At 58.6% G+C, this 22850-nt stretch overlaps 1 protein-coding gene across 1 annotated transcript; it reads left to right on the forward strand.

The window, feature by feature from the left end:
* The first annotated feature begins 1369 nt into the window (after window positions 1-1369).
* On the forward strand, window positions 1370-21282 carry PRMT8 (protein arginine methyltransferase 8). The gene is made up of 10 exons (XM_029054220.2): window positions 1370-1860; window positions 9859-10053; window positions 10791-10946; window positions 11879-11942; window positions 12825-12967; window positions 13492-13579; window positions 16488-16603; window positions 17885-18035; window positions 19047-19168; window positions 20710-21282. Exons 1-10 carry the CDS (start codon window positions 1786-1788, stop codon window positions 20791-20793), a joined length of 1194 nt encoding a protein of 397 aa, XP_028910053.1. The 5' UTR covers window positions 1370-1785; the 3' UTR covers window positions 20794-21282.
* Window positions 21283-22850: the final 1568 nt, after the last annotated feature.

The raw sequence follows: 22850 nt of genomic DNA on the forward strand, positions 1-22850 counted from the left end.
ATAGCACACACCCCCTCCACCGCCCATGCACACTTAAAAATGAGTAAGAGAAACCTGACTGGGATCACACAGGCGCACGCACACATGCGCGCGCGCACACACACAACGCACTCATAATCTCACGTGCACAACTCTCGGAGAGATCAAATGGAGAGTGAACAGAGAGGTCTCCTGTGAGTTCGCCTGGGGAGGAAGGAGATCGGTTAAAATCAGGGAACAAAAAAAAAAAAAACCCCAAACCTCACACACACACAGTTACACACACACACACAGACTCACATTCACGCACACACACGAAGAGACACACAAAGACGCAGATGCACAGATATACGCGCGGATACACACAGACATTCGCGGAGAAACACACACACAGCCTCGCACGGATTCACACCTATGAATAGAAACGCACAGACACCCACCCAGATAAATGCATAGGCACCCAATACACACACACACACACACACCGAGTCGCCCAGAGAAACACAAAACGGACCCACACACATGGGGAATCGCACATAGGAACGGACACACACGGACCCACTCACGAGATCAGATACACAATAGCACACACACACACACAAACAGAGGCGAGGACACACACTCGGGTCGCCCCGCCTCTCTCAAATCCCTGGAGTGGCTGCTCTCGCCCCGGGCTCCTCTGTTCGCAGCTCTTGGGGGCGGTGCGTGGCGAGGAAACGGGGGGTGGGGGGATGGGGGCTGTTATAGAGGACGCCGCGACCCTCCGCCTCGATGCGAGCCGCAGCCGAAGGAGTTAACGGCCTGAATCTCCCTCCCCATTTCCCTTTCTCTCCTCCCTTCCCCACCCCTTCCCTCCCTCTTTCCCCTCCCCTGTCTTCTCCTCCCTTCCCCTTCTCCAGACCACAGTTTGCTTGGGAAGGCTGAGAGCTGGAGAGGAGAGAAAGAGTGAGAGAGACACATAGAGAAAGAGAGAGGCCGAGGCAGAGGGGGGGCAGAGACAGGGAGAGAGGCACAGACACCGAGAGACAGAGAGAGAGAGACAGTGTGTGTGTCAAAGGCAGGAGAGACAGAGGAAAGTAGAGGGCGCGGGGCAGAGGTAGCCCCCCCCCCCCAACCCTGGTCCTTTGCCTTCTGGAGGGGGCTACTTTTTTCCTGGAGCCCATCACCTGGACGGCGACCTCTGTCTCCTCACAAGCCCCCGACCTAGGAGACCTCCTCGCCCCCCACACGGAGCCTTGGGAGGAGCAAGTTGGAGGACGAAGAGGGGGCGTCGGAGGGGCGATATACAAGGGGAGGGGGCGCCGGGCCCCTAGCCCCGCCGTCTTGGGTCCCGCTGCTGGCCGTGCGCCCTCCTCCCTCGCCCCCCGTCCCAAACTCTGCCCCCCCCCCCCGAAGACGTCCCTCCCCACCTCGCCCCCTCCGGGAGGCCGAAGTTGAGTCCAACGGCTACCCCGCTTCGAGGAACCCAGGCCGGGGCCGAGCGAGGCGGGCCTGGGTTCGAGATTACTCCCCGCGCGGAGCGGAGCGGGGCTGGGGCGCGGGAGGAGGGGAAGGCGAAGAAGTTGCAAGTGGGTGAAGGGAGCGAATGAGAGAGAGGAGTCGTGGTCTCGGTGGAGGCTGCGGCAGGGCTTCCTAAGCGGCTCCGTGGACTCCGGAGAGGGGGCGCGGGCTGAGGGTCCCGGGGGCCGGAACCCTGTCCGCTCCCGCCGCCCCGGCCGCGGACTGCCGGCCCTTCCCCCCCCGCCCCGACCCCTCGCTCCTAGCCATCCGTCTCCAGCCCCCCGGCGCCCCCCGTGTCTGACGCTTATGGGAATGAAGCACTCTTCCCGCTGTCTGCTCCTCCGGAGGAAGATGGCGGAGAACGCGGCCGAGAACCTGGAGGTAAGGAGCGGGGAGACGAGCCGGGGTCCACCGGCGTCCGGGTGCCCCGCCGCCGCGCCCTGAAACTTTCCCCAGCTCCGGCCCGCTGCTGCGGCGTGTGCGCCCTGGGCGCACGCCTGTCTGTCCGGGTGTGCGTGTGAGTGTGTGAGTGTCTGTTGGGGTGGGGGGTATGAGTTTGGGGTAGGGGCCGGAGGAGGGAGGTCGACGGGGAGGAGAGGAGGTGATCTGTGTGCTCTTGGTAACGCGAAGGCGTGGAGATCAGGGGCTCCCCGCGCCCTGCCCCGCGCCCCCCACCTCCGACCTCTGGGCACCGCACCGGCTCTGCCCGCCCCGACCTTGGGGGGCCCCGTGGGCTCTCGGCTGGAGCCTCTGGGCTCCAGGCCTCTGGGGGCGGAGGGGGCGGAGGTCGGGGTGTCCAGCCCGGCCTCTCTGCGGTCCCCTCAGCGCCGCCGGGCTCCCACGAGGCGAGTCCCGCCGCGGGCCGCGGGGCGCCTCAGAACCGCGGACAGCGGCGGTGGGCGGCCGGGTCCCGGCCGGGTGGCCGCGGGTCGGAGGGGCCCACACCCCCCCCCTCGGCCCCGCCCCATCCCCCCCCCCTCCCCGGGCCGGCGGGCGCCGAGGGTGCGAGCTGGGGTCGGCTGGGGGAGAGGAGGGGAGGCGCGGAGGGAGAGCCGCGGCCGCGCCCGTCCCGGGGATGGCGGGTCTGGCCGTCAGCCCCGCGGGAGCTCCCCCGGCTCTTCTCGCCGCCTTAGGTCGGGGGGGGGTTAACGGTCCTTTCCCTTCCCGCCTCCTCTCCCCTCCGGCCTTGAGGCAGAGCGGGGGGTCGTTGGACGCGGGGCTGGAGGGGCTTGACCTGGAGTCGGATAATGAAGTCAAGTCGGGGGGCCCAGGGTGGGGGGCAGGTCTGCCTCGTCCCTCCAGGGGAAGGGGGCGGCGGGGAGACTTCAGCCCCCACAAACCCGTCTCCACCCTCTCCGCTCCGGGGCAGGGGCTCGGGCCCCTTGGCTAAGACCCCCGGAGCAGCCGCCAGGGCTCCTCCGACTCGGAAAGACCCCGCTCGGCAGCGGGGGAAGCGGCTGCGGGGGCCCTCCCGCATCCGACCCCCGCCCGGGATCGCAAACAAGATTCCACTTGCCGGGCGCCGCCGAGCGAAATGGCCTCTCGCGCATAGGGTCCGAGGCGGGATTCGAGAGAGCGAGGCTACTTGGGGCGTCCCCTCCTCCCCCGGAGCGGGAAGAGCTTTCTCAAAATAAGCCCCAGGCCGGCGGCGGCACACGTGTCCACCGGCAGCGGCGGCGGGAAGGCTGCGGCCGGGCCGTGCGGGGTGAGCCCAGGGGACCCGCGGGGCCTGTCCCCAAGCCCGCGCCCGCGTCGCGTTGCGCAGAGGGTGCGGGAGCGCAGAGGCCAGGCGCGGCTCTCCCGTCCGCAGTCTGCACGGGGCCGGCGCTGCACAGCCACGAGGGGAAGGTGCCCCGGCGAATGCGGAGCCGAGAACGGCTATTTTTAGTCTTCGCTTCCTCCCTCCCCCGCCCCTTCCCTCGCCCCTCCTCTCTCCCCCGCCCCCTCGCCTCCCACCGCTCCTCGTGCGGCCGGCCTGCTGGGCCGGCGGCGCCGGGAGCACGACAAGGGCTAAAATCGGCAGCTCCGCGACCCCACCCCCCCCGAAACCTCCCATCTCGCAGCCGCTCGGCTCACAGATCCCGGGGTAGCTGCTAAAACCGCGACGGAGGGGGCCCGCGCGGGGGAGGGGGTGCCCGGGGCTGGGATCGGAGGGGGAGAAGGCAACACGGGGCTCCACAGGACGGGGAGGGGAGACCAGATCCCGCGGAGGAGATGGAGAGGGCAGCCCACATCTCCCGGGGGTGGGGGTGATGAAGAGGGGAGTCCTCATCCTTGGTGGGTGGGGAGGGGGTCCTGGGTCCTGGCGAGTGATCGGTTCCCTCCGAAGGTGGAAGTAGGAAAAGAAGGAAGGGAGGTTTGGAGGGAGAAAGAGCGGGAATGCGTTTAGGGAGGGGGGTGGGTGTGGGGAAGGTATATCTAGAATCAAGAGGGCCCGCTGGGATCTTCGGGAAGCCGGTGGCCCTCTCTGGGCCTCACTGGCTGCCTCCATCGTACTGAGACTGCACCAGCCAGTTTGCACTTGAATACTTTTGACCACTTGACTGGGCTTTTAAAAATGGTATTTGTCATGCGCTAGTCGCTGTACTGAGCGCTGGGGTAGACACAACATAATCAGGTTGGACACAGTCCATGTCCCAAGTGGGGCTTAAGGTCTTTACCCCCTTTTTACAGGTGAGGTAGCTGAGGCACAGAGAAGTGAAGGTACTTGTCCAAGGTCACACAGCAGCACAACTGTTGGATCTGGGATGAGAACCCGGGTCCTCCTGAGTCCCAGGCCTGTGCTCTACCCACTGAGCCATGCTGCTTCTCAGGACAGGACAGGAGCCTGCCAGCGGTGGTGGGGGTGGGAGAGGGGAGGGGAGGAATTCCGGGAGCTAGAGAATCCCGGCCTTGGTCAGCCATTTCTGACCATTTCTGGCTCAGTCGATCAATGGTATTCGTCGAGCACCTACTGTGTGTAGAGCTCTGTACTAAGTGCTTGGGAAAGCACAATACAGTGGAGTTGGTAGGTACAAGTCCTGCCCACAAGGACCTTACAATCTAGGTGGGAGAGACGGAAATGGGAATAAATTACACAGAGGGGACACAGCAGACTGTGAGGATAAGTACATAAGTGCTGTGGATTGGGGGTGAGGTGAATACTGCGCTCTGTACAGTTTTTTGCACACAGTAAACAGTCAGTAAATATTACTGACGAAATATCAGAGTGTTTGTGAGGTTCAGACCCAAATGTGTAGGCGACACAGAAGTCGGGGCAAATAGGGTGGGGAAATGAGAGATTAGTCAGGGAATGCTCCTTGGAGGAGATAGGATTTTAATCAAGCTTTGGAGATGGGGAGAGTGCTGGTCTGTAGGATCTGCCAGTTCTGTTGTTTTGTACTCTCCCAAGCACTTAGTGTTGGTATCTGTTAAGCGCTTACTATGTGCAGAGCACTGTTCTAGGCGCTGGGGTAGATACAGGGTAATCAGGTTGTCCCACGTGAGGCTCACCGTCTTCATCCCCATTTTACAGATGAGGTCACTGAGGCACAGAGAAATGAAGTGACTTGCCCACAGTCACACAGCTGACAAGTGGCAGAGCCGGGATTAGTGCAGTGTTGTTCGAACAGTAAGTGTTCAATAAATACCCTTGACAGATTGATGAAGAGGGAGAAGTTCCAGGCCAGAGGGAGGAGGTGGGCAAGAGGTCAGTGATGAGCAAGACGAGCTCAAGGTGCCGTGAGTCGGCTGGCTTTAGAAGAGCAAAGAGTGAAGGTTGCGTTGTAGTAGGAGACCAGCGAGGTAAGGGAGGAGGGCGCGAGCTGAATGAATGCCTTAAAGCCGCTGTTAAAGACTTACACTTTGATGCGGTGGTGGATGGACAACCAAAGGAGGCTTCTGAGATGCTGAGAGATGCGGATTGACCTTTTTGTAGAAAAAAGATCCGGGCAGCAGAGTGAAGGACGGACTGGAGAAGGGAGAGACTAGAGACAGAGAAGTCAGTGAGGAGGCTGATGCAATAGACAAGGCTACATGGACCAGCGGGGTGGCTGCGAGGGTGGAGAAGAAGGGGTCTCTCCTACCTGGAGCTGCCCTGAGGATCAGCGGTGTTGACTGGTCCCAGGGCCCAGGAAGAAGCTGCCGATGATGACGAACCCTAAGCTGACCCTGGCTCCTGAGATTCCCGGCCAGTGTGGTGTGCCTGATTTCGTCTGCTTTCTCTATTTTCTCCCCATCTGGAAATTCCTGGCCTCCCTGCCTGGAAAGCCTAGAGGTATCTCACTTGGGCATCAGAATCTAAATCAATATGTTCTTGGCCCTGCTGTGTGCACAGCACTGTACTAGGTGCCTACTGTGGGTAGAGCCCTAAAATGAGAGTCTACTGGGAACAGAGCCCTGGACTGGTTGTTGAGCACTTTACTGGGTACCTAGAAGCAGGAATAGTAATAGTAATTTAATTTCCTAAGGAGTTTACACATAAATATATTTACAAATAAAGTAACCAAAATAAATAATTGAATGTAAGATTAAGCATGTTAGTGCTGAGAATGACTGTGGATACATGAGTAGGTGCTAGACTTGGCTGATGGGTTTATCTGACTAGGGATACAGGGATTTGATCAGGGAAGGCTTGTTCAGCCAATCAACCGATGGTATTTATTGAGCCGTTACTATGTGCAGAGCACAGTACTGCGTGCTTGGGAGAGTTCAATGCAACAGAATTAGCAGGCGCGTCAAGTGCTTAGTACAGTGCTCTGCACATAGTAAGCGCTCAATAAATACGGCGAATGAATATAGACCGTGGACTGTTGGAGGAGGTGGGGTTTGAGGAGGGTTGTGAAAGCAGGGAGAGAGGAAATTTCAAGCCAGGGGAACAGCGGGAGTGAGGGGATCGAGATGGAAAAGTCAAGAGCGAGGAACAGTCAGAAGATAGGCCCTGGGAAAGATGAAGAAGATGAGCTGAGGGGTAGTGAGAGAAGAGAAGTGGGGCAAGGAGGTGGACTCTGAATGACCTTTCCAAAAAAAATGATCCTTACCCAGGACAGGATGTATTTTGGAAGGGAGAGAGGTTCGAGGCTGGGAGACCAGTGAAAGGCCACAATATGGCAAGAGCTTGGACTCAAATGGAAGCGGTTTGAGTGGAGAAGAAAGGGAAGATACAAGAAATGTGTAGGAAGAACTAGCAGAATTTGGCAGTAAATGGATGTGAAAATTGAAGAAAAATGAGGCATCTAGGATAACACCAAGGTTGAGGGCATCTGGGATAGGGAGAGCAGTTATTTACTGGGCAATTTTTGTGTGCGGAGTTTGGGTCCGTACCACAGATGTAAAAACATACAATCCTTACCTGCAAGGAGCTTTCAGTCCAAGAAAGTATAAGCAGATCAGACACAGTTCCTGTTCCACAAGGGGTTCCCAGTCTAAGGGGGTGGGAGAACAGATATTTTATGTCCATTTTACAGATTAGGTAACTGAAAAACAGTGAAGTGAAGTGATGTACCCAAAATCACACAGCAGGCAAATGTCAGAGCTGGGGGGAAAACTCAAGTCCTCTGACGCCCAAGCCCATGCTCTTTCCACGAAGACAGGCTGCTTCTCGAGGCTTTGAGGAGGCTTTGAAGGGGTGAGTCAGATTTGGGCAAGGAGGGGCGGTGGAGGAGAAGGATCAGAAATGAGAGAGCTGTGAATGACTGAAGTTTGCAGAGGGTGAGCTGGAGTATAACGAGAAAAGAGCAGCGAGGAACCTTGAAGCCAGCGATCAAAAATTCCTGTCCTCGGGAGCTTGCAGAATAATAACCTCATCGTGTTAACACTACTGGGGACTCGAGCCCCATTGTCCTCACAGCTGGAACCTGGGGGCACTGTCTCATCACCCCCACAGCTGGAACCCAGGGAAAAAAGCCCTATCACCCCCATAGTTGACACTTCTGCTCCCAACCTTACCTCCACTGTCCCACTCAGTTCCTGCCTCCCTCAGCCTGGGCTGCTTTGACTCTAGCCTTTGGCCCTCTTTGGTTCTGATCTTTGGCCTGCTTTGGCTCGAGGCTTGCTCCGCAGGCGGGTCCGCAAACAAAGAACTGGGGCCTATGACCTTGCGTCACCTCTGCTCCTCCCAGCTCCCCTCACGTCTCCTTGCCCCTTCTGACCCCACCGAGGTCTCTGTTTTCGATTGTCCTCTTTTCTTACTCTTCGACCACTTCCCCCCGCCCCTCCCGACGTACACAGGGAACAGGGAAAGGGTTTTGCTCCTTCTGGGAGCCCATTTGTTCTCAGCGAAGTCATTTTTACAGCCTGGGTACGGGCCAAAGAGAGCCAATTATAGCTGAGCTCGCTGGGGCCTTGCAGCAGCGAGCGCGCTGTCCTCTCTCTCCCCAGTCTTCCCTCCCACCTTTCCCGTTTTCTCCCTTCTATGCCCTCTTCTCTGCCCCTCCCGTTCCTCCTCCTTCCTTCTTTCCCCTCCCTCTTCCTTCCTGCCCCCTCCCCCTAGCTCTCTGTCCCTTTCCCCTATCCTCCTCCGACTCCCTCTTCTTTCCTGAACGACTTCCTCCTGTCCCCTTCCCTTTCCTCTCTGCCCTGACTCCCCCTTTTTTCTGCCCCCCCTTCTGTTTCCTCTCTTTCCCCTCTCTCCCTTCCTCCCTCTCTCTCTGCCTCATCCTTCTTCTTGCTCCCACTCCTTTTCCAGTCCCAGCTCTACCCCCGCCTTTGCTGTGTGACACTGGGGAACTCACTTGGTCTCTCTGAACCTCCGCTGCCCCATGGGTAGAATGAGCCGGTCTCCACCGTTGGACCGTCGGAGTCAGGCACTGAGGTCCGTCATTGTGGGGAGACTCTCCCATTCTTTCCGTAAAATGGGGAGAAGAACTCCTGGCTGACCTGCAGGGATAGGATGGGGTCCAGACAAGATAAGTCATGTGCGACTCCTCTGGGGGAGCAAGACAGTGCTACGAATCAAGGCTGGCCTTATAATTCACGAGGGCGGGGGCAGAGAGGAAGACCCCGGCCCTGTCTGTGGATCCCAGGGAGCGGGCAGAGGGGCCTGGGCTCGTCCTCGGGGGCAGTGGGCGCTCCTGGAACCGGGACCAGCGGTCCTGGAGGTGACCGAGCTGACGTGGGCTAATTTTAGCTCCGGCGACCGCTCGGCAGCCCCTGCGCAGAGCCCCGCACCCGTTGCTGCAACCGAATGAGGAGGAGGCCCCGTCCGCACCGTCCCCCTCTCCCCGACCCCAGCGGCCCCATGCACGCCAGGCCCAGTCCTGCAGCCGCTGGCCGGAGAAACGCGGCCAGGCCCTTGGGGCCGCGGCCTGGATTCTCCACAAAATGGGTCGTTACCCTGAGCCCGCGGCCACTTCGGCTCTCTCCTTTCCTCCCTCGTTCCGCCCCACCACCTCTGCCTTTCTCTTCCCCACGTCTCTTCCTCGGAGTAGAGGCGCAAAACGGCCCTCGTCCTCGGCCGTGTCTGTCCGTCTCCCCTCTGCCTGTCCGTCTTCCCCTTTGCCTTAGAGAAGCAGCATGATATGGTGGATAGAGCACGGGCCTGGGAGTCAGAAGGTCATGGGTTCTAAGCCAGGCTATGCCACTTGCCTGCTGTGTGACCTTGGACAATTCACTTCACTTCTCTGTTACCTCATCTGGAAAATGGGGATTGAGACTGTGCGCCCCATGTGGGACAGAGAATGGTCCAACCTGATTTGCTGGTTACCACCCCAGCGCTACGTACAGTGCCTGGCACATAATAAGCACTTAACAAGTACCAATATTATTATTATTATTATTGCCTGCACATCTGTCCGTTTCCCCCTCTGCCTGTCCCATCTGTCCATCTCCTTTTTGCCTGTCCATCTCTCTTCTGCCTGTCTGTCTTCCCCTCTGCCTGTTCATCTGCCTGTCCCCCAAGACGTCCCCACCTTAGGTCTGTCTCTCCCCCTTTCTCCATCTTTCCGGGTGTGTCTCCCTTTCTTGCTCGGCCTCCACCTCTTGGAGGAAGCTCCTTCCCTGGTAGCCCGCCCCCCTTTGCGGGATTCGGACTTAGGGTTCCTTCTCTCCTTTGGACAGAGTCCTCGAGCTGGGCACCCCCGACCCTCCCTGCCCGCCCAACCCAGCGTATCCGGGGCCAGGACCGCTGGGCCCGTGCTTACTGTGATGGCCTATGTGGGCCTCGCCTGCTCCGGGGACCGGGGGTTTGCACCGAAGGAAAGGAGGGTGGCCTTCAGAAAGCTTTCGGAGGCAGCGATGCTCTGAATGGCATCCAGGTCTGGTGAGGTCCAGAGAGCGCTGCTGAGAGAAAGAGGGTGAACCGACGCAGGAGCCGGGGCCGGGGCAGCAGGGGTCGGGGCTCAGGGGGCTCTGGCCTCCTCCTCCTCCTCCTCCTCCTCTACTCACGGAGGCCATGGCCTACAGGTCAGCAATGGCCCGTCACAGCCCGCCCCGCCCGCCCAGCCCGTCACGGCCTCCAAGCAGACCCCTGGGACCCGCCACGTGTCCACGCAGCCCTCCTGCCCGGGCCGGGGAAAGCTGTCCAAGTTGCTGAACCCGGAGGAGATGACGTCCAGAGACTACTACTTTGACTCATATGCACACTTCGGCATCCACGAGGTAGAGCCGGGCGGTCTGGAGGGCCGGGGGCGAGGGGAGGAGGCCGTGGGACACAGACACATCCCCGGGTTTATGCTTTTGTCTCATCATTCTCTGACGGCAGATATTCCCCCTCCTGGCCAGCTCCACTGTCCCACCCCTCTGTGTGGGGCATCTACTATGCAGAGCACTGTTCTGGGCATCTACTCTGTGCACAGTACTGTGCTGAAGGACAAGTCCCGGTCCCTGACCTTGAGGGGTTCACAGTGTGATGAGCGCAAAGATCCAGTCACACACCGGGGTGGCAGAATACAAGAAGAGCCACAAGTGCTCACAAACACAAATGAGCAATGGAACAGATACACATAACCCGTGGTGCCCTGGAGTGTTCAAGGGGAAGGGTGGCTGGGCCGGGAGGGAGTAACAAAGCAGGGCAGACCAACCAGCAGTTTGCCCACTGCCCAGTGGGCAGACTGCTAGCAGACAGCGGGTCCTTGGACCCCATACTCCCCGTCCCCCACCTGCTGACCTGAATTCCTTGTCCAACTGTCTGCTAGACCCCCGTTCCCTGTCTGCTCCCCTCTGAACCCACACTCCCTGTCTACTGGCCTCTGACCCTGTGTTCTCTGTCTACTGACCTCTGATCCCAGATTCCCTCGGGCCCCATGTGCCCTGCCCAAGTCCCCCCTGACCACCCGCTCCCAGTCTGCCCCTCCCTGCTGACTCTCCACTGGCCCCCCCCCCACCAACCCCCACAGGAGATGCTGAAGGATGAAGTGCGCACGCTCACGTACCGGAATGCCATGTACCACAACAAGCACGTGTTTAAGGACAAGGTGGTGCTGGACGTGGGCAGCGGTACTGGCATCCTGTCCATGTTCGCCGCCAAAGCCGGAGCCAGGAAGGTGTACGGGGTAAGACCGTCCTCATTCCATCATATTTATTGAGTGCTTGCTGTGTGCAGAGCACTGTACTAAGCACTTGGGAGAGTACAATATAACAATAAACAGACACATTCCCTGCCCTTCCTGTCCTCCCTTATCTTATCCCCGTCAATACTGGGCACCTGCTGGGTTCAGGGTGCTGTTTTGGGTGCCAGCAGGTGGAAGGAGCTGTGCTGGGGGCCCACCTGGGGCAGTGGACTGTGCTGGGGCCTGGCTGAGTGCAAGGCTCTGGAACCAGGCCGAGATCAATAACCTTGATGTAATCATGTCGGTGATCAGGTGGTAAGAGGTAATCAAATGCACGACGGCCCAGGAGGGAATTGAGCCTGGAAATAGGCCTCGTGACCGCCAGTCTACACTGCATGGATAATCTCTGATTGGGTACCCCATCACGCTTCCCCAGTGGACGGTCACTCCCCGGCACACGGCCCTTCCTGGATAGGGAGTTCCCCCAAGCCACATACGCACAGTTGGCCTTGCTCCCTTCCTCCCGAGCTTCTAGGAAAGTCCCCACCTCCCTCGTCCCCGACGCTACCTGCTCCCTGGAGATCAGGCGACCTTTTATTTCATCTATGAAGGCAGCTGATCAGGAGCTGCTATAAACCACTGGTTTATCGGGATCATCTTGAAGGATTTTGTCTGATTAACATGTAACAGTGCAACATGCGCCAATGTGTCGTGGAACCACCCAGGGATTTTGCCACCCCCCACAACTGGTGGCCATAACTCCCGATCAGGACCTCCCCTGGGGGGCGTAGAGCTGAGGGCTGACAGGTTCACGAGTGTCCAGTAGATTTCCACTACCTTGGCACTGCTATCTCGGTGGTGCAGTGTGCAAGGGGGCCAGGGTGAACGAACTTGAAGCCAACCAAATACAAGGTGTCTGCTCTGTTACTTTCCAGATCGAGTGCTCAAGCATTTCAGACTACTCAGAAAAAATCATCAAGGCCAACCAACTGGACAACAGTAAGACCAATTTCAGATCCTTTTCCCAAGGTGGGGACTTGAGTCGGGGGGGGTTCAGGGCCTGACAAAGAGGGGGTCCTGGATGGGAGTGTGCTTTGGGAGCTGCTCTGGTTGAGTACCTGGTAGTCTCCTGCACTGGGAGTGCTCTGATCAGCTGGGTGACCTTGAGACAGCCTCTGGGCCTCTCTGGGCCCTCCCCTTTCCGGTGTGCAAAAGGGGAGTCCCTCAGCCCCCCACCTCTCCGGGTCACCCAGGTCACTGGAGGCAAGGTGGAAAATCTGGGGAAATCTCTGTGAGCAGGGGCTGGGGAGAGGACCCGACCACTAACAGCTCCCTGGGGAGGGGGAATAGGGAGGGAGAGAGAAGGACAGAGAAAGGGAAGGAGAGAGCAAGGCAGAGAGGGAAGGAAGGAAGCAGGAAGAGCTGGGAGGAAGGAAAGGAAGGAGGCAGGTCATTCTTCCCTCCAAAGCCCCCACCCCCACTGCAGCCTCACCCCACCCCCACCTCGGGCCCCCAGCCTGGCTCCCCGTGGCCCAGCTTGGCTCCCTGTGATTTGGCTTGGCTCCCCATGGCCTGGATCGGCTCCCTGCAGCCCAGCTTGACTCCCCGTGGCCTGGCTCCCTGTGGCCTGGCTTGGTTCCCCATGACTTGGCTTGGCTCCTCGTTTCTGGGGTCGGCTCCCCACAGCCTGGCTTGGCTCTCCATGGCCTAGCTCACCGTGGCCCTGCTTGGCTCCCTGTGGCCCAGCTTGGCTCCCCGCGACTTGGCTCACCGTGGCCCAGCTTGGCTCTCCGTGGCCCAGCTCGGCTCCCCGCGTCCCGGCTCGGCTCCTCGTGGCCCGGATCAGCTCCCCACGGCAGCCTGGCCTGGTTGGCTCCATAGCAATCAGCATCTTGAAGGGGAAGGTGGAGGAGGTGGAGCTGCCCGTGGATCAGGTGGACATCATCATCAGCGAGTGGATGGGGTACTGCCTCTTCTACGAGTCCATGCTCCACACCGTCATCTTCGCCCGGGACAAGTGGCTGGTAGGTGTCTTCAGTGCCCCCCTGGCCTCCCCGGCCTGACCCCCCCATTCCGGTCTGACCCATCGGGGGCCTGCCTTCCCGTGATCCAACCCAGCCCAGGACCTCTCTTCTGGGACAGGACGCCCTGAGGCTAACTCGGCTAGTCCCCCGACTTTAGGCCAGCACTGAAACAGTTGAGACCTCCGCCTCCTCTGACTTGGAGGCTGCCTCTCACCCACCCTTTGCTTGGTCCGCCCCTCCGCCTCCACTGTACTCCCTCCCTGGACCCTCCCCCACTCTACACTTCCCCTGAACGCTTCCCCACTAAACCTTTCCCTTGGACCCTCCCTGCCACGTACTCCTCCCAAGATTCTCCTCATCCACTGTACTCCAACCTAAAGCCCCACAGCTGCCAGAAGGCTTTGGGGAGGGGAAGGCGCGGCCGGTGTGGGGCTTGTCTGCTTATTCCCTGTGCAGTTCAAATTGTGGTGTCTTTGTCAGGTGATATAGATTACAAGACCCATTTCCCCACAATTCGTCAACAGAAACCCGGAGGGCTGATGTTCCCAGATCGGGCTGCATTGTACGTGACAGCCATCGAAGACCGGCAGTACAAGGACTTCAAAATTCACTGTGAGTCCCCTCGCCCCTCGCTCCGAGGCCTCTGGACATGGGGGTCCCAGTGGTGTGGAAACAGGCTCCCCATGGTTCCTCTGCCCTGGGCTAACAGCTAACGCAGGTTGGAGTCTCCGGCTTTGCAACCCAACATGGCACTATGCTAAGGGCCTGCAGACAGGGTTTTTTTTTGGTTTTTTTGTTTCTCCTGCGAGATGACATGGTGGCTTCTGATTGGCCAAGGGGTGGTCTGGTGGACAGTCCCATCTGGAGGGGCTGGTGGGTGGTACGACCCCCTTGACCCGCAGCCAGCCTTCCGGGATCGGCTTGGTCGCAGTTGGGTTGGAGAGGAAAAGGCAGATTCTAGAAATGTCGTGAAGGTGAAACCAACAGGATTTGGTGACGGATTGAGTAAGCCAGGTAAAATGAAACGAAGAATCGAGGATAATGCCAAGGTTCAGGCTTGTCGAACAGCAAACTAGTGGTGCTGTCTACAGTGCGAAAGTTAGGGGGAGACAGGGTTTGGATGGGAAGGTGAGTTCTGTTTTGGAGCGTTTGAAGTTTGAAGTGTCAGAGGAACATTTAAGTAGAGGCAGGAAGAAATACGAGATTGCGGTAAAGGAGAGAGATCAGTGCCGGAGACATAGATTTCGGAATCATCAGGGTAGAAATGGTAGTTGAAATCATGGGACCAAATGAATTCTCCAAGGGAGTGGGTGTAGATGGAGAATAGAAAGGGACTCAGAACTGAACCTTCTGGGACTTCTACAGTTATGGAGTAGGAGGCAGAAGAGGAGTCCATAAAAGAGGCTGAGAATGAGAGGTCGGAGGGATGGGAGGAGAACCGGGAGAGGACAGAGTCAATGAAGCCAAGGTAAGACAATTTCTCCAGGATTAGGAGGTGGTCCACAGTGTTGAAGGCCGCTGAGAAAGCAGGGTGGATTAAGATGGAGTTCAGCCCAATGGAGTTGGCAGGAAGCAGGTCACTGGGCCATTTCTAAGGAGTGGAGAGGGCCGAAGGCAGATGGGAGGGTGTCAAGGAGAGAGTAGGAGAAAAAGTGGAGGCAGTAGGTGTAGATAATTCACTCGAGTTTGGAAAGGAACGGTAGGAGGGAGATGGGGTGATGGCTGAAGGGGGCTCTAGGGTTAAGAAGCCTGTTTTGGGGGGGGTGGGGGAGACACGGACTTGTTCGAAAGTAATAGGGAAGGAGTTATTGTTGAAGGTGGCTGGGGGAGCAGAGTGGGCTTCTCAGGCTGAGCTCTGTAGTGCTGGGGGATTTGAGAAAAGCACTTACCCCTCAGAGATCCCAAGCCTAGAGGAGAACGCACAGAGATGTGGGGTTAGGGAAAAGCGGCGTAGCAGGGGAGAAAGCAGAGTGGAGTCCTTTAGGGGCAGATGGGTTCCAGTTGAAGTGGCCAATGGGGCACAGACGGACTGTGGACCTTCATCCACTATGGTCAAAGTTGCTCTCGTCTGCCCGGGGAGGCCTCGCTCAAGCCGGCCTGGCCCAGCCCTGGGGCTGAGCTATGTTCTGCTGGAAACCAGGCAGTGGATTCAGGGTGACGTCCCCCCCAGCCCACTTGGCCCAGGCCTCTGTCCCTAAGCCCTCTGGCGCACAATGCATACACCCCACGCACTACTCTGTCTGCACTGCACCCAATCCCCCTGCACACCACATACTCCCACACATTGCACACTGCACACAGAGTACCCACCGTGTACTATGCACCCCCCGTACACTGCACACAGCCTACCCTCACTGCGCACAGCACCCATCCCCTGTGCGCTCCACACCCCCTCTGCACCCATACATTCATTCAATAGTATTTACTGAGCACTTACTATGTGCAGAGCACTGTACTAAGAGCTTGGAATGCACAATTCGGCAAGAGATGGAGACAATCCCTGCCCAGTGACGGGCTCACAGTCACCCACTCACTGCACGGTGTGCCTGCTCCCCCGAGATCCTGAGAGAATTCGGAATGCTTAGGCTGCAGGGCTCTCCTGCCAGACCCCTAGCCTAGGGTTGGTCCCTTGGTGGCTGAAGAAGGGTTAAATCATGGCTGTGGAGCCATTTCTATCCCAGGGACAAGGGAGAGACAAAGAAGAAAACAGGGATAGTGTGTCAAACCTAACTTGTATCTAATCCAGAACTTAATACAGTGCCTGGCACATAGTCTGTGCTAAACAAATACTGTTAAACAAAATATTAATAATTACAACTCTGGGAAATTAAGCAGAATTATTCCCATTTCAAAGATGAGGAAACTGAGGCTCAGAGAGGTGAAGTGACTTCCCCAAGTTGTGTGCATTCATGTGTGTATTTGTGTGCACACAAGTGTGTTCGTGGGGTGTGGGTGGGGTGGGGGGTGTTGGGGACGGGACGGGCGGTGGTTGAGCAGAGCACTGAACTTTGTGCGACTGTAGGTAGAACACTGTCCTGAGCGTCTACTGTTTGCAGAGTGCAGGGATAGGTTTCTCCTGTGTGCAGAGCACCGTGCTGGGTGTCTGCTGTGGGCAGAGCACTGGGCTGAGGGTCTGCTGAGTGCAGAGCTCTCTCCTGGGCACTCACTAGGTATAAAGCACTGTGCTTGGTGTCTATGGTGTCTAGGAGGGGACGATCTAAAGCCATCCTTTTAACTTCCCAAGTGTGAGATAGCCCTGATCTCATCCACATCGCCAGGCAGAGTCCCTCACCCACCCATCTGTGAGGAGAGAAATAGGGGGAGGAAATCAGAGAGCTGCTGCTGAAGGATTTCTGGGACGGGGTTGCCTCAGCCTCCCCATCCCCCACGTACCCCTCCTTGGAATTTTTGGCTCCCAGCCCCCGCCCAGGGAGAGCCTTCTGGCTGAGCGGAAGTAGGGGGTGGTCAACTGGGAATGGGGACAACGCTGACCTCTGACCTCTGACTCCTGCCTCACCAGGGTGGGAGAACGTGTATGGCTTTGACATGACCTGCATCCGTGATGTGGCCATGAAGGAACCTTTGGTGGACATCGTCGACTCAAAGCAAGTGGTGACCAACGCCTGCCTGATAAAGGTCTGGCACAGTGGGCTGGGTCATTGGGATGACCGACGCCTGCCTGATGAAGGGTTGGCACAGCAGTCATCGGGGTGACAGGGCCCTATCTGATAATGGGCTGGCACAGAAGGCAAGGTCATCAGGTTGACTGATGCCAGACTTTTATCAGACAGGCAGAGTGGGCAGGGTGATTGGGGTGATCAGAGCCTGTCAGATAAAGGGCTGGCACAGTGGGCATCAGTGTGACCAATGCCCGTCTGGTAAAAGGCTGGCAGAGGAGGCAGGGTCGTCGGGGCGATCAACGCCTGACTGATAAATGTCCGGCATAACGGACAAGGTCATCGGAGTGACCGGTGTCTGTCTGATAAAAGGCCGGCACAATTGGCGGGGTCATCGGGGTGACCAGGGCCTGCCCAATAAAGGTCTGGCATAGCGGGAAGGGTCATCAGGTGACTGATACCTGTCTGATAAGGATCTGGCACAGTAGACAGGGTCATTAGGGCATCTGAGACTTCTTTGATAAATTTCTGGGGCAGCAGATACAGGGGCACTGTCCTCCCAACCCACTCTCCTCTTCCTCCCTCTGTCCATCCCCCTTTCTCCTCCTTCCCCACTTCCACTTCTCTCCTTCCCACCTCCCTCCTCCATCCCAGAGCTCCTGGGGATCCCAGTCCTCATCTCCCACCAATCACAGGGGCCTGGGCCCTCTTTCTCTGCCCAGTGGGAAGCAGCGTGGCTCAGTGGAAAGAGCTTCGGAGTCAGAGGTCATGGGTTCGACTCCCAGGTCTGCCACTTGTCAGCTGTGTGACTGTGGGCAAGTCACTTAACTTCTCTGTGCCTCAGTTACCTCGTCTGTAAAATGGGGATTAACTGTGAGCCTCATGCGGGACAACCTGATTACCCTGTATCTCCCCCAGCGCTTAGAACAGTGCTCTGCACATAGTAAGCGCTTAATAAATAAATGACTCCTCTGCCTGCCACAAGGCCTGGGGAGAGGCTCAGAGAGTCCTAGGCCGGGAACTTGGGCTCCAGTCCCAGCTCCGCTTGCAACATGCTGAGTGACCTTAGGCAAGCCACATGCATCCTCTGGACCTCAGTTCCCCTCCCGATCCCAGGAGAGAAACTTCATCACGCTGTCATGACCAGATTCGGGGCAGGCAGGGGTAAGAAAGGTTTAGGGTGAGTCTGGCCTACCTGAGCAGCAAGTTGGTGATGGAGCGGGTTCTCGAAGCGGCCCCTGGGGGTCTCATTGATTCAGGACACTGAGTTCCCGGTTTGGTCTCTCCCCTGGTGATGCAGGAAGTGGATATTTACACGGTGAAGATTGAAGAGCTGTCATTCTCCTCCGCATTCTGCCTCCAGATTCAGCGCAATGACTATATCCATGCCCTGGTCACCTACTTCAATATTGAGTTTACCAAGTGCCACAAGAAAATTGGGTTTTCCACAGGTAAGTGGCAGGGGAAGGCAAGGTGGGGAGCAGATGCCTGCTGGACTCATTTGGATGGGGCCTGGGGTGGGACCAAGGCCAAAGGGAGCTAGCTCCGGACCCCAGGGTCTTGGATGACGCTAAGATCGAGGAGCCCAGCCGCAAGCACTCTCCAGTTAAGGAGAGCAGGTCTGCCAGGACTGAGGGGGAGGAACCAGGAAGAAACTCACATATTCCCTCCAGCTGCCTCCTAAATGCTCAGAGTGCAGACACAGTGGTTTAGTTTGAGGCACAGAGAGAAGGGAGTGCTAGACCAGAGCACGAGGCTGACCCACCCCAAGGCCTACAGGTACACAGGATATACAGGCTGTACAGACGGTACGAAGTGTACAGGGTATAACAGTTGTACAAGGTATACTGGGGGTAACAGGGTGTTCAGGGTATACGGGGTGCATTATATACGGTTTACAGGGTGCACGTGGTTTCTACATTGCACCCACACTAACTACGATGAATTTACAACCAAACTTCCTTGGATATGCGTGTGTACTCACAAGGCAGTACACGGAGCAAGACACCTGCTAACGTTGCCAGAGAGTGCTCTGGCAAGCAGAAAGAGAAAGAACACCCAAGTCCCTTTCCTGCGTTTAAAGGCATTCCCCAGCCTCATTCCCAGAGGAACCTGGTAAATGGAGGCTTCTGGCTCCTGGGAAATGCAGTTCTTGGGCAGAGGGTTTCGTGAGAAGGTTTCCTACTTTCCTTTCAGTCCCCTGAGCTCGACTCTCCTGCAGCGTAGGCCCCAGGCAGCCTCTTCCATCAGTTGGAGTAGCTCTGGCCAATCTGCCTGTTCCAATGGGGGGGGGGGGGTGCATTGGACTTGAACAATATTGGTAAAAATGACAATAATAAAAATACCAAGAATGATGGTACTTGTTGAGCACTTACCCTGACCTGAGCGCCGGGGTAGACACAAATGAATCGGGTGGAACCCGGCCCTGCGTCAGTCTGCTTCTCCCACGGTTTTCCTGGCAGCTCCGGATGCACCGTACACCCACTGGAAGCAAACCGTCTTCTACTTGGAAGATTACCTCACGGTGAGGAGGGGCGAGGAGGTCTATGGAACCATATCAATGAAGCCAAATGCAAAAAATGTGGTGAGTTACATGGGCAGAACCCAGCGGACCCATCCCTCGTCTCCCCACCGGCATTTAGTCCCACCCTCTAAACCCTTAGATTCCCGCCCCGTTGAGGAGCGTTGTGGTCTAGTGGAAAGAGCACGGACCGGGGGGATAGAGGCCCTGGGTTCTAATCTCCACGCTGCCAAGTGCCTGTTGTGTGACCTTGGGCAAATCACTTAACTTCTTTGTGCCTCAGTTACCTCACCTGTCAAATGTTCTCCCTCCTACTTAGATAGTGAATCCTGTGCGGGTCAAGGGAGTATGTCTGACCTGACTAACTTGTGTCTTCCCCAGCACTTAGAACAGTGCTTAGCACATAATAAGTGCTTAACAAATACCCACAGTTATAATCATCGCTCTCCCCACAGTACTTTTGGAAGTATCCTTATACGCTGCTGCTTCCTCTACCTGTAATTTATCTTCACGTCTGTCTCTCCCACTAGACTGTAAGCTTCTTGAGGACGGGGATCCTGTCTAGTTTAGCCAACTCTCCCAAGTGCTTAGTACAGCACTCTGCGCACATAGACTGTAAGCTCCTAGGGGGCAGGGATTCTGTCTACCAACTCTACTGGAGTGCCCTGTTCCCAGGAAGTGCTCAATAAATACCATTGATTGATTGATTGATTATGATTTAGTGGGGATTGAGTTGTATGCTGAGTGTCTTCTATCTGCTGAGCACTACACTGGGTCTCTACTGTGTACACAGTGCTGTGATGGATGCCTAGAAGCAGCATAGCTCAGTGGAAAGAGCAATAGATCGAGGAGTCAGAGCACCTTGGTTTTACTCCTGGCTCACTCACTTTCCTGCTGTGTGATCTTAAGCAAGTCACTTAACTTCTCTGTGAATCAGTTTCCAAATGGGGCTCTAATACCCGTTCTCTCTAGCCTGTGTTCCCCATAGGGGACAGGGACTCTGTACGACCTGATTAGCTTGTCTCTGCCCCAGCGTTTAGTACAGTGCTTAGCCAAAGTAAGCACCAAATAAATACCATATTACTGTGTGCAGAGTGCTTTACCGGGTGCCTACTGGGTGCAAATCACAGTGTGCGGAGCTCTGTGCTGAATGCTAGCTACGTACAGAGAGCTGAACTGGATGCCTCCTGTGTGCAGAACGCTGTGCTGGGAGCCTATCATGTGTAGAGCGCTGTGCTGGGCGCCCGCTGTGTGCGGAGAGCTGTGCTGGGCGCCTGCCGTGTACAGAGCGTTGTGCTGGGCGCTAGCTATGAACAGAGTGCTGTGCTCGATGCCCATTAGGTGCAGAGTGCTGTACTGAGAGCCAGCTGGGTGCAGAGCGCTGTGCTGGGTGCCTGGTGGGTGCCGAGTCGAGCTGAACGTCTGCTGCGCCACTAGTGCTGAGTGCGTGGGAGAGCTCAGCGTGGGAGAAAGAGCTGGTGACGTTGGCCTTACCTGCCCACCACGAGCATCCGTCCTGGTGAACCGTTTTGGCGAGCCCGTGGGACCTGGGGACCCTCCGGCCCCCTCCACCCCCCGTGCTGACGCTCCCTCTCTCCCGACAGCGGGACCTGGACTTCACGGTGGACTTGGATTTCAAGGGTCAGCTGTGCGAGACGTCTGTGTCTAACGACTACAGAATGCGCTAGCAGCCCCCCCGGGGGCGTCGGGAGAGAAGACCCCCCCCCCCCTCCCCGGCCCGTGGCAGAGACTGCAGCCCGCGGAAGGACGGAACGAGGGAACCGGCTTGGCGGGACCGGCGCTGGGGCGCGGTTGCGGGGGGCGGGCCGCCTCGCCCTCGGGCCCCCCTCACCTCCGGACATCCCGGGGGGCCGGACTGGACGCCGGGGGTCCCCCGTGGCCGACGTGGCCGGCCTCGACAGCGCGGGGGAGGGGGGGCTCGGGGCGCGGACCCCCGGGGCACTGGGCTGAGAACTGTGAAACTTTGGAGCTCTCCCACATTCTGCATGTCGTGAGCAGTCACGGCCGGCGGCGAAGAGTAGAGCCCTGGCGGCCTAAGAAACCTCAGCCGGCTCTCCCTGTGCCTGTGTGCGGTGGGCAATGCGGGGCTCCGAGAACGTGTGCGTGCGGTGGGGCAACATGCGTTGGGTGCGTGTGCACATGCATGCGCGAGAGTGCGAGGACGTGCATCTGTGCCGTGCGTTTGGGGGGGGGGGGGACACGCGTGTGCGAGTGTGCATGTGGGCACACACCCCCCGCCCCCCTTCGCTCGGAAAGCCTCGTGGCACCCCCCTCGCGTCGCGTCCCCCCCCGGGCCGTGCGCCTGCTCACCAAGAGGGTGACGATGGGAAAGGGTTGGGGCGGGTCACCGGCGGTTTACCGATGGCCCCTTCCCACACGCCGGAGCTCCCCCGGCCCCATCCTCGCCCGCTCCCCCCAGGCCCGGCCCCGGGCTCGCCCCCCGGCCCCGCTCCCCCGCCGACCGTCATGCCGGGGTGGAGGGCTTCAGACCGGCTCACTGCGCTCGGCCCGCTCGAGGAGAGAGACCCCGGACAGCGTTGGCGGGGAAAGACCCCAGGGCTCCGAGAATAATGGAAGCGGCTTCGAAGCCGGTCCCCACCGCAGGTCCCCCGCCAGAGAGAAAACCTGCACCCCCGCGCTCTTCCTCCCTCCCTCCCTCCCTCCGGCTCCCGCCTCGGCCTTCCAGGGTCTCGGAATGCCAAGCCCCAGGCTGAGGTCTTCCCCACCTGGGCCGGTCTCCCCTCCTTCCCTCGGCGGGTTTTCGGGGCGCGTCTGGGCTCGGGTGCCCTGGGGAGAATCAAGACCACCCTAAGATCGAGGGTTTGACCGCATTTTCCTCCTCCTCCCCAAGCTCCCTCGCGTCCATCACACCCCGTCCCTCCCCACAGGTCCCCGAGAGGGAGACAGGGAGGGGCAGAGACGACTGCTCCCCTCTTTTCCGGCGCGCCACTCTGACCGCGCCCCAACCTCCAGCCCACGGCCGGACTGCACCTGGGGGCGGGGGGGGGGAGTCGCGGTGTTTGCGCAGCCGTCCCCGCCCCCTGCCCCCTGCCCCCAAAAGTCCGCAGAACGTGGGGTCGGCTCTGCCAGGACACCCACATACACACACACACACCCCCGTCCCCCGCCTGGTTCCTGCTGAGGGTGCAGGGCCCGGAGCCCGGCTCTGAGAGCCGGGAGCCCTGGGTTCAAGTCCCGACTCAGCCTGCTGGGCTGGTTCCGTCATGCGGAAAGTTTCTGTCCGAGGATAACCCAAGGGCGTCCCGCGAGGTGGCAGCCCCCAAATGGGCAGGGGAGATGGCAGCAGCTCCCGAGGTCACCGCCTGCCGGGTCCCGGTGACGAGGCCCAGGTTCGACCCCCGGCTGCGGTCACTGCGGCCGCCACCGGGCCCTGAGCGTAAGTGACCTTGGTGAGCACTTCGCCGGGGGCTGTGCCCCTGCCCACCTGCTTCCTCGATGCAGCCCGGGCCACCGGCGCTAGAAGCAACTCCGTGCGGGGCCTTGTTGCCGCAGCTCTCCCGCCGTTCCCCACGATAGATCGGTGGAGAAATGGACTCTGGATTCCACCCACGGAGAGCCAGCCGAGCCCTGCATCTCCTGCCGCTCTGACACGGCCCACTCCCACCGAGAGTTTCCCGTTCTTAGAGCGCCTGGGGCTTACTCACTCTTGAGCCTCCTTCAATCTCTTTGGTCCCCTTCTGGAGGCGTCTCTGGAGGGTTTCTC

The sequence above is a fragment of the Ornithorhynchus anatinus genome, chromosome X4, assembly GCF_004115215.2.
Source record: "Ornithorhynchus anatinus isolate Pmale09 chromosome X4, mOrnAna1.pri.v4, whole genome shotgun sequence".
NCBI classification, from domain to species: domain Eukaryota; kingdom Metazoa; phylum Chordata; class Mammalia; order Monotremata; family Ornithorhynchidae; genus Ornithorhynchus; species Ornithorhynchus anatinus.

Bases quoted from the DNA above. Each gene is read 5' to 3' on its own strand.
- PRMT8 (XM_029054220.2), top strand. From the start codon at position 1,786: ATGGGAATGAAGCACTCTTCCCGCTGTCTGCTCCTCCGGAGGAAGATG. The intron at 10,054-10,790 runs GTAGAGCCGGGC...CAACCCCCACAG, and splicing joins CACACTTCGGCATCCACGAG to GAGATGCTGAAGGATGAAGT. The intron at 13,580-16,487 runs GTGAGTCCCCTC...CTGCCTCACCAG, and splicing joins CAAGGACTTCAAAATTCACT to GGTGGGAGAACGTGTATGGC.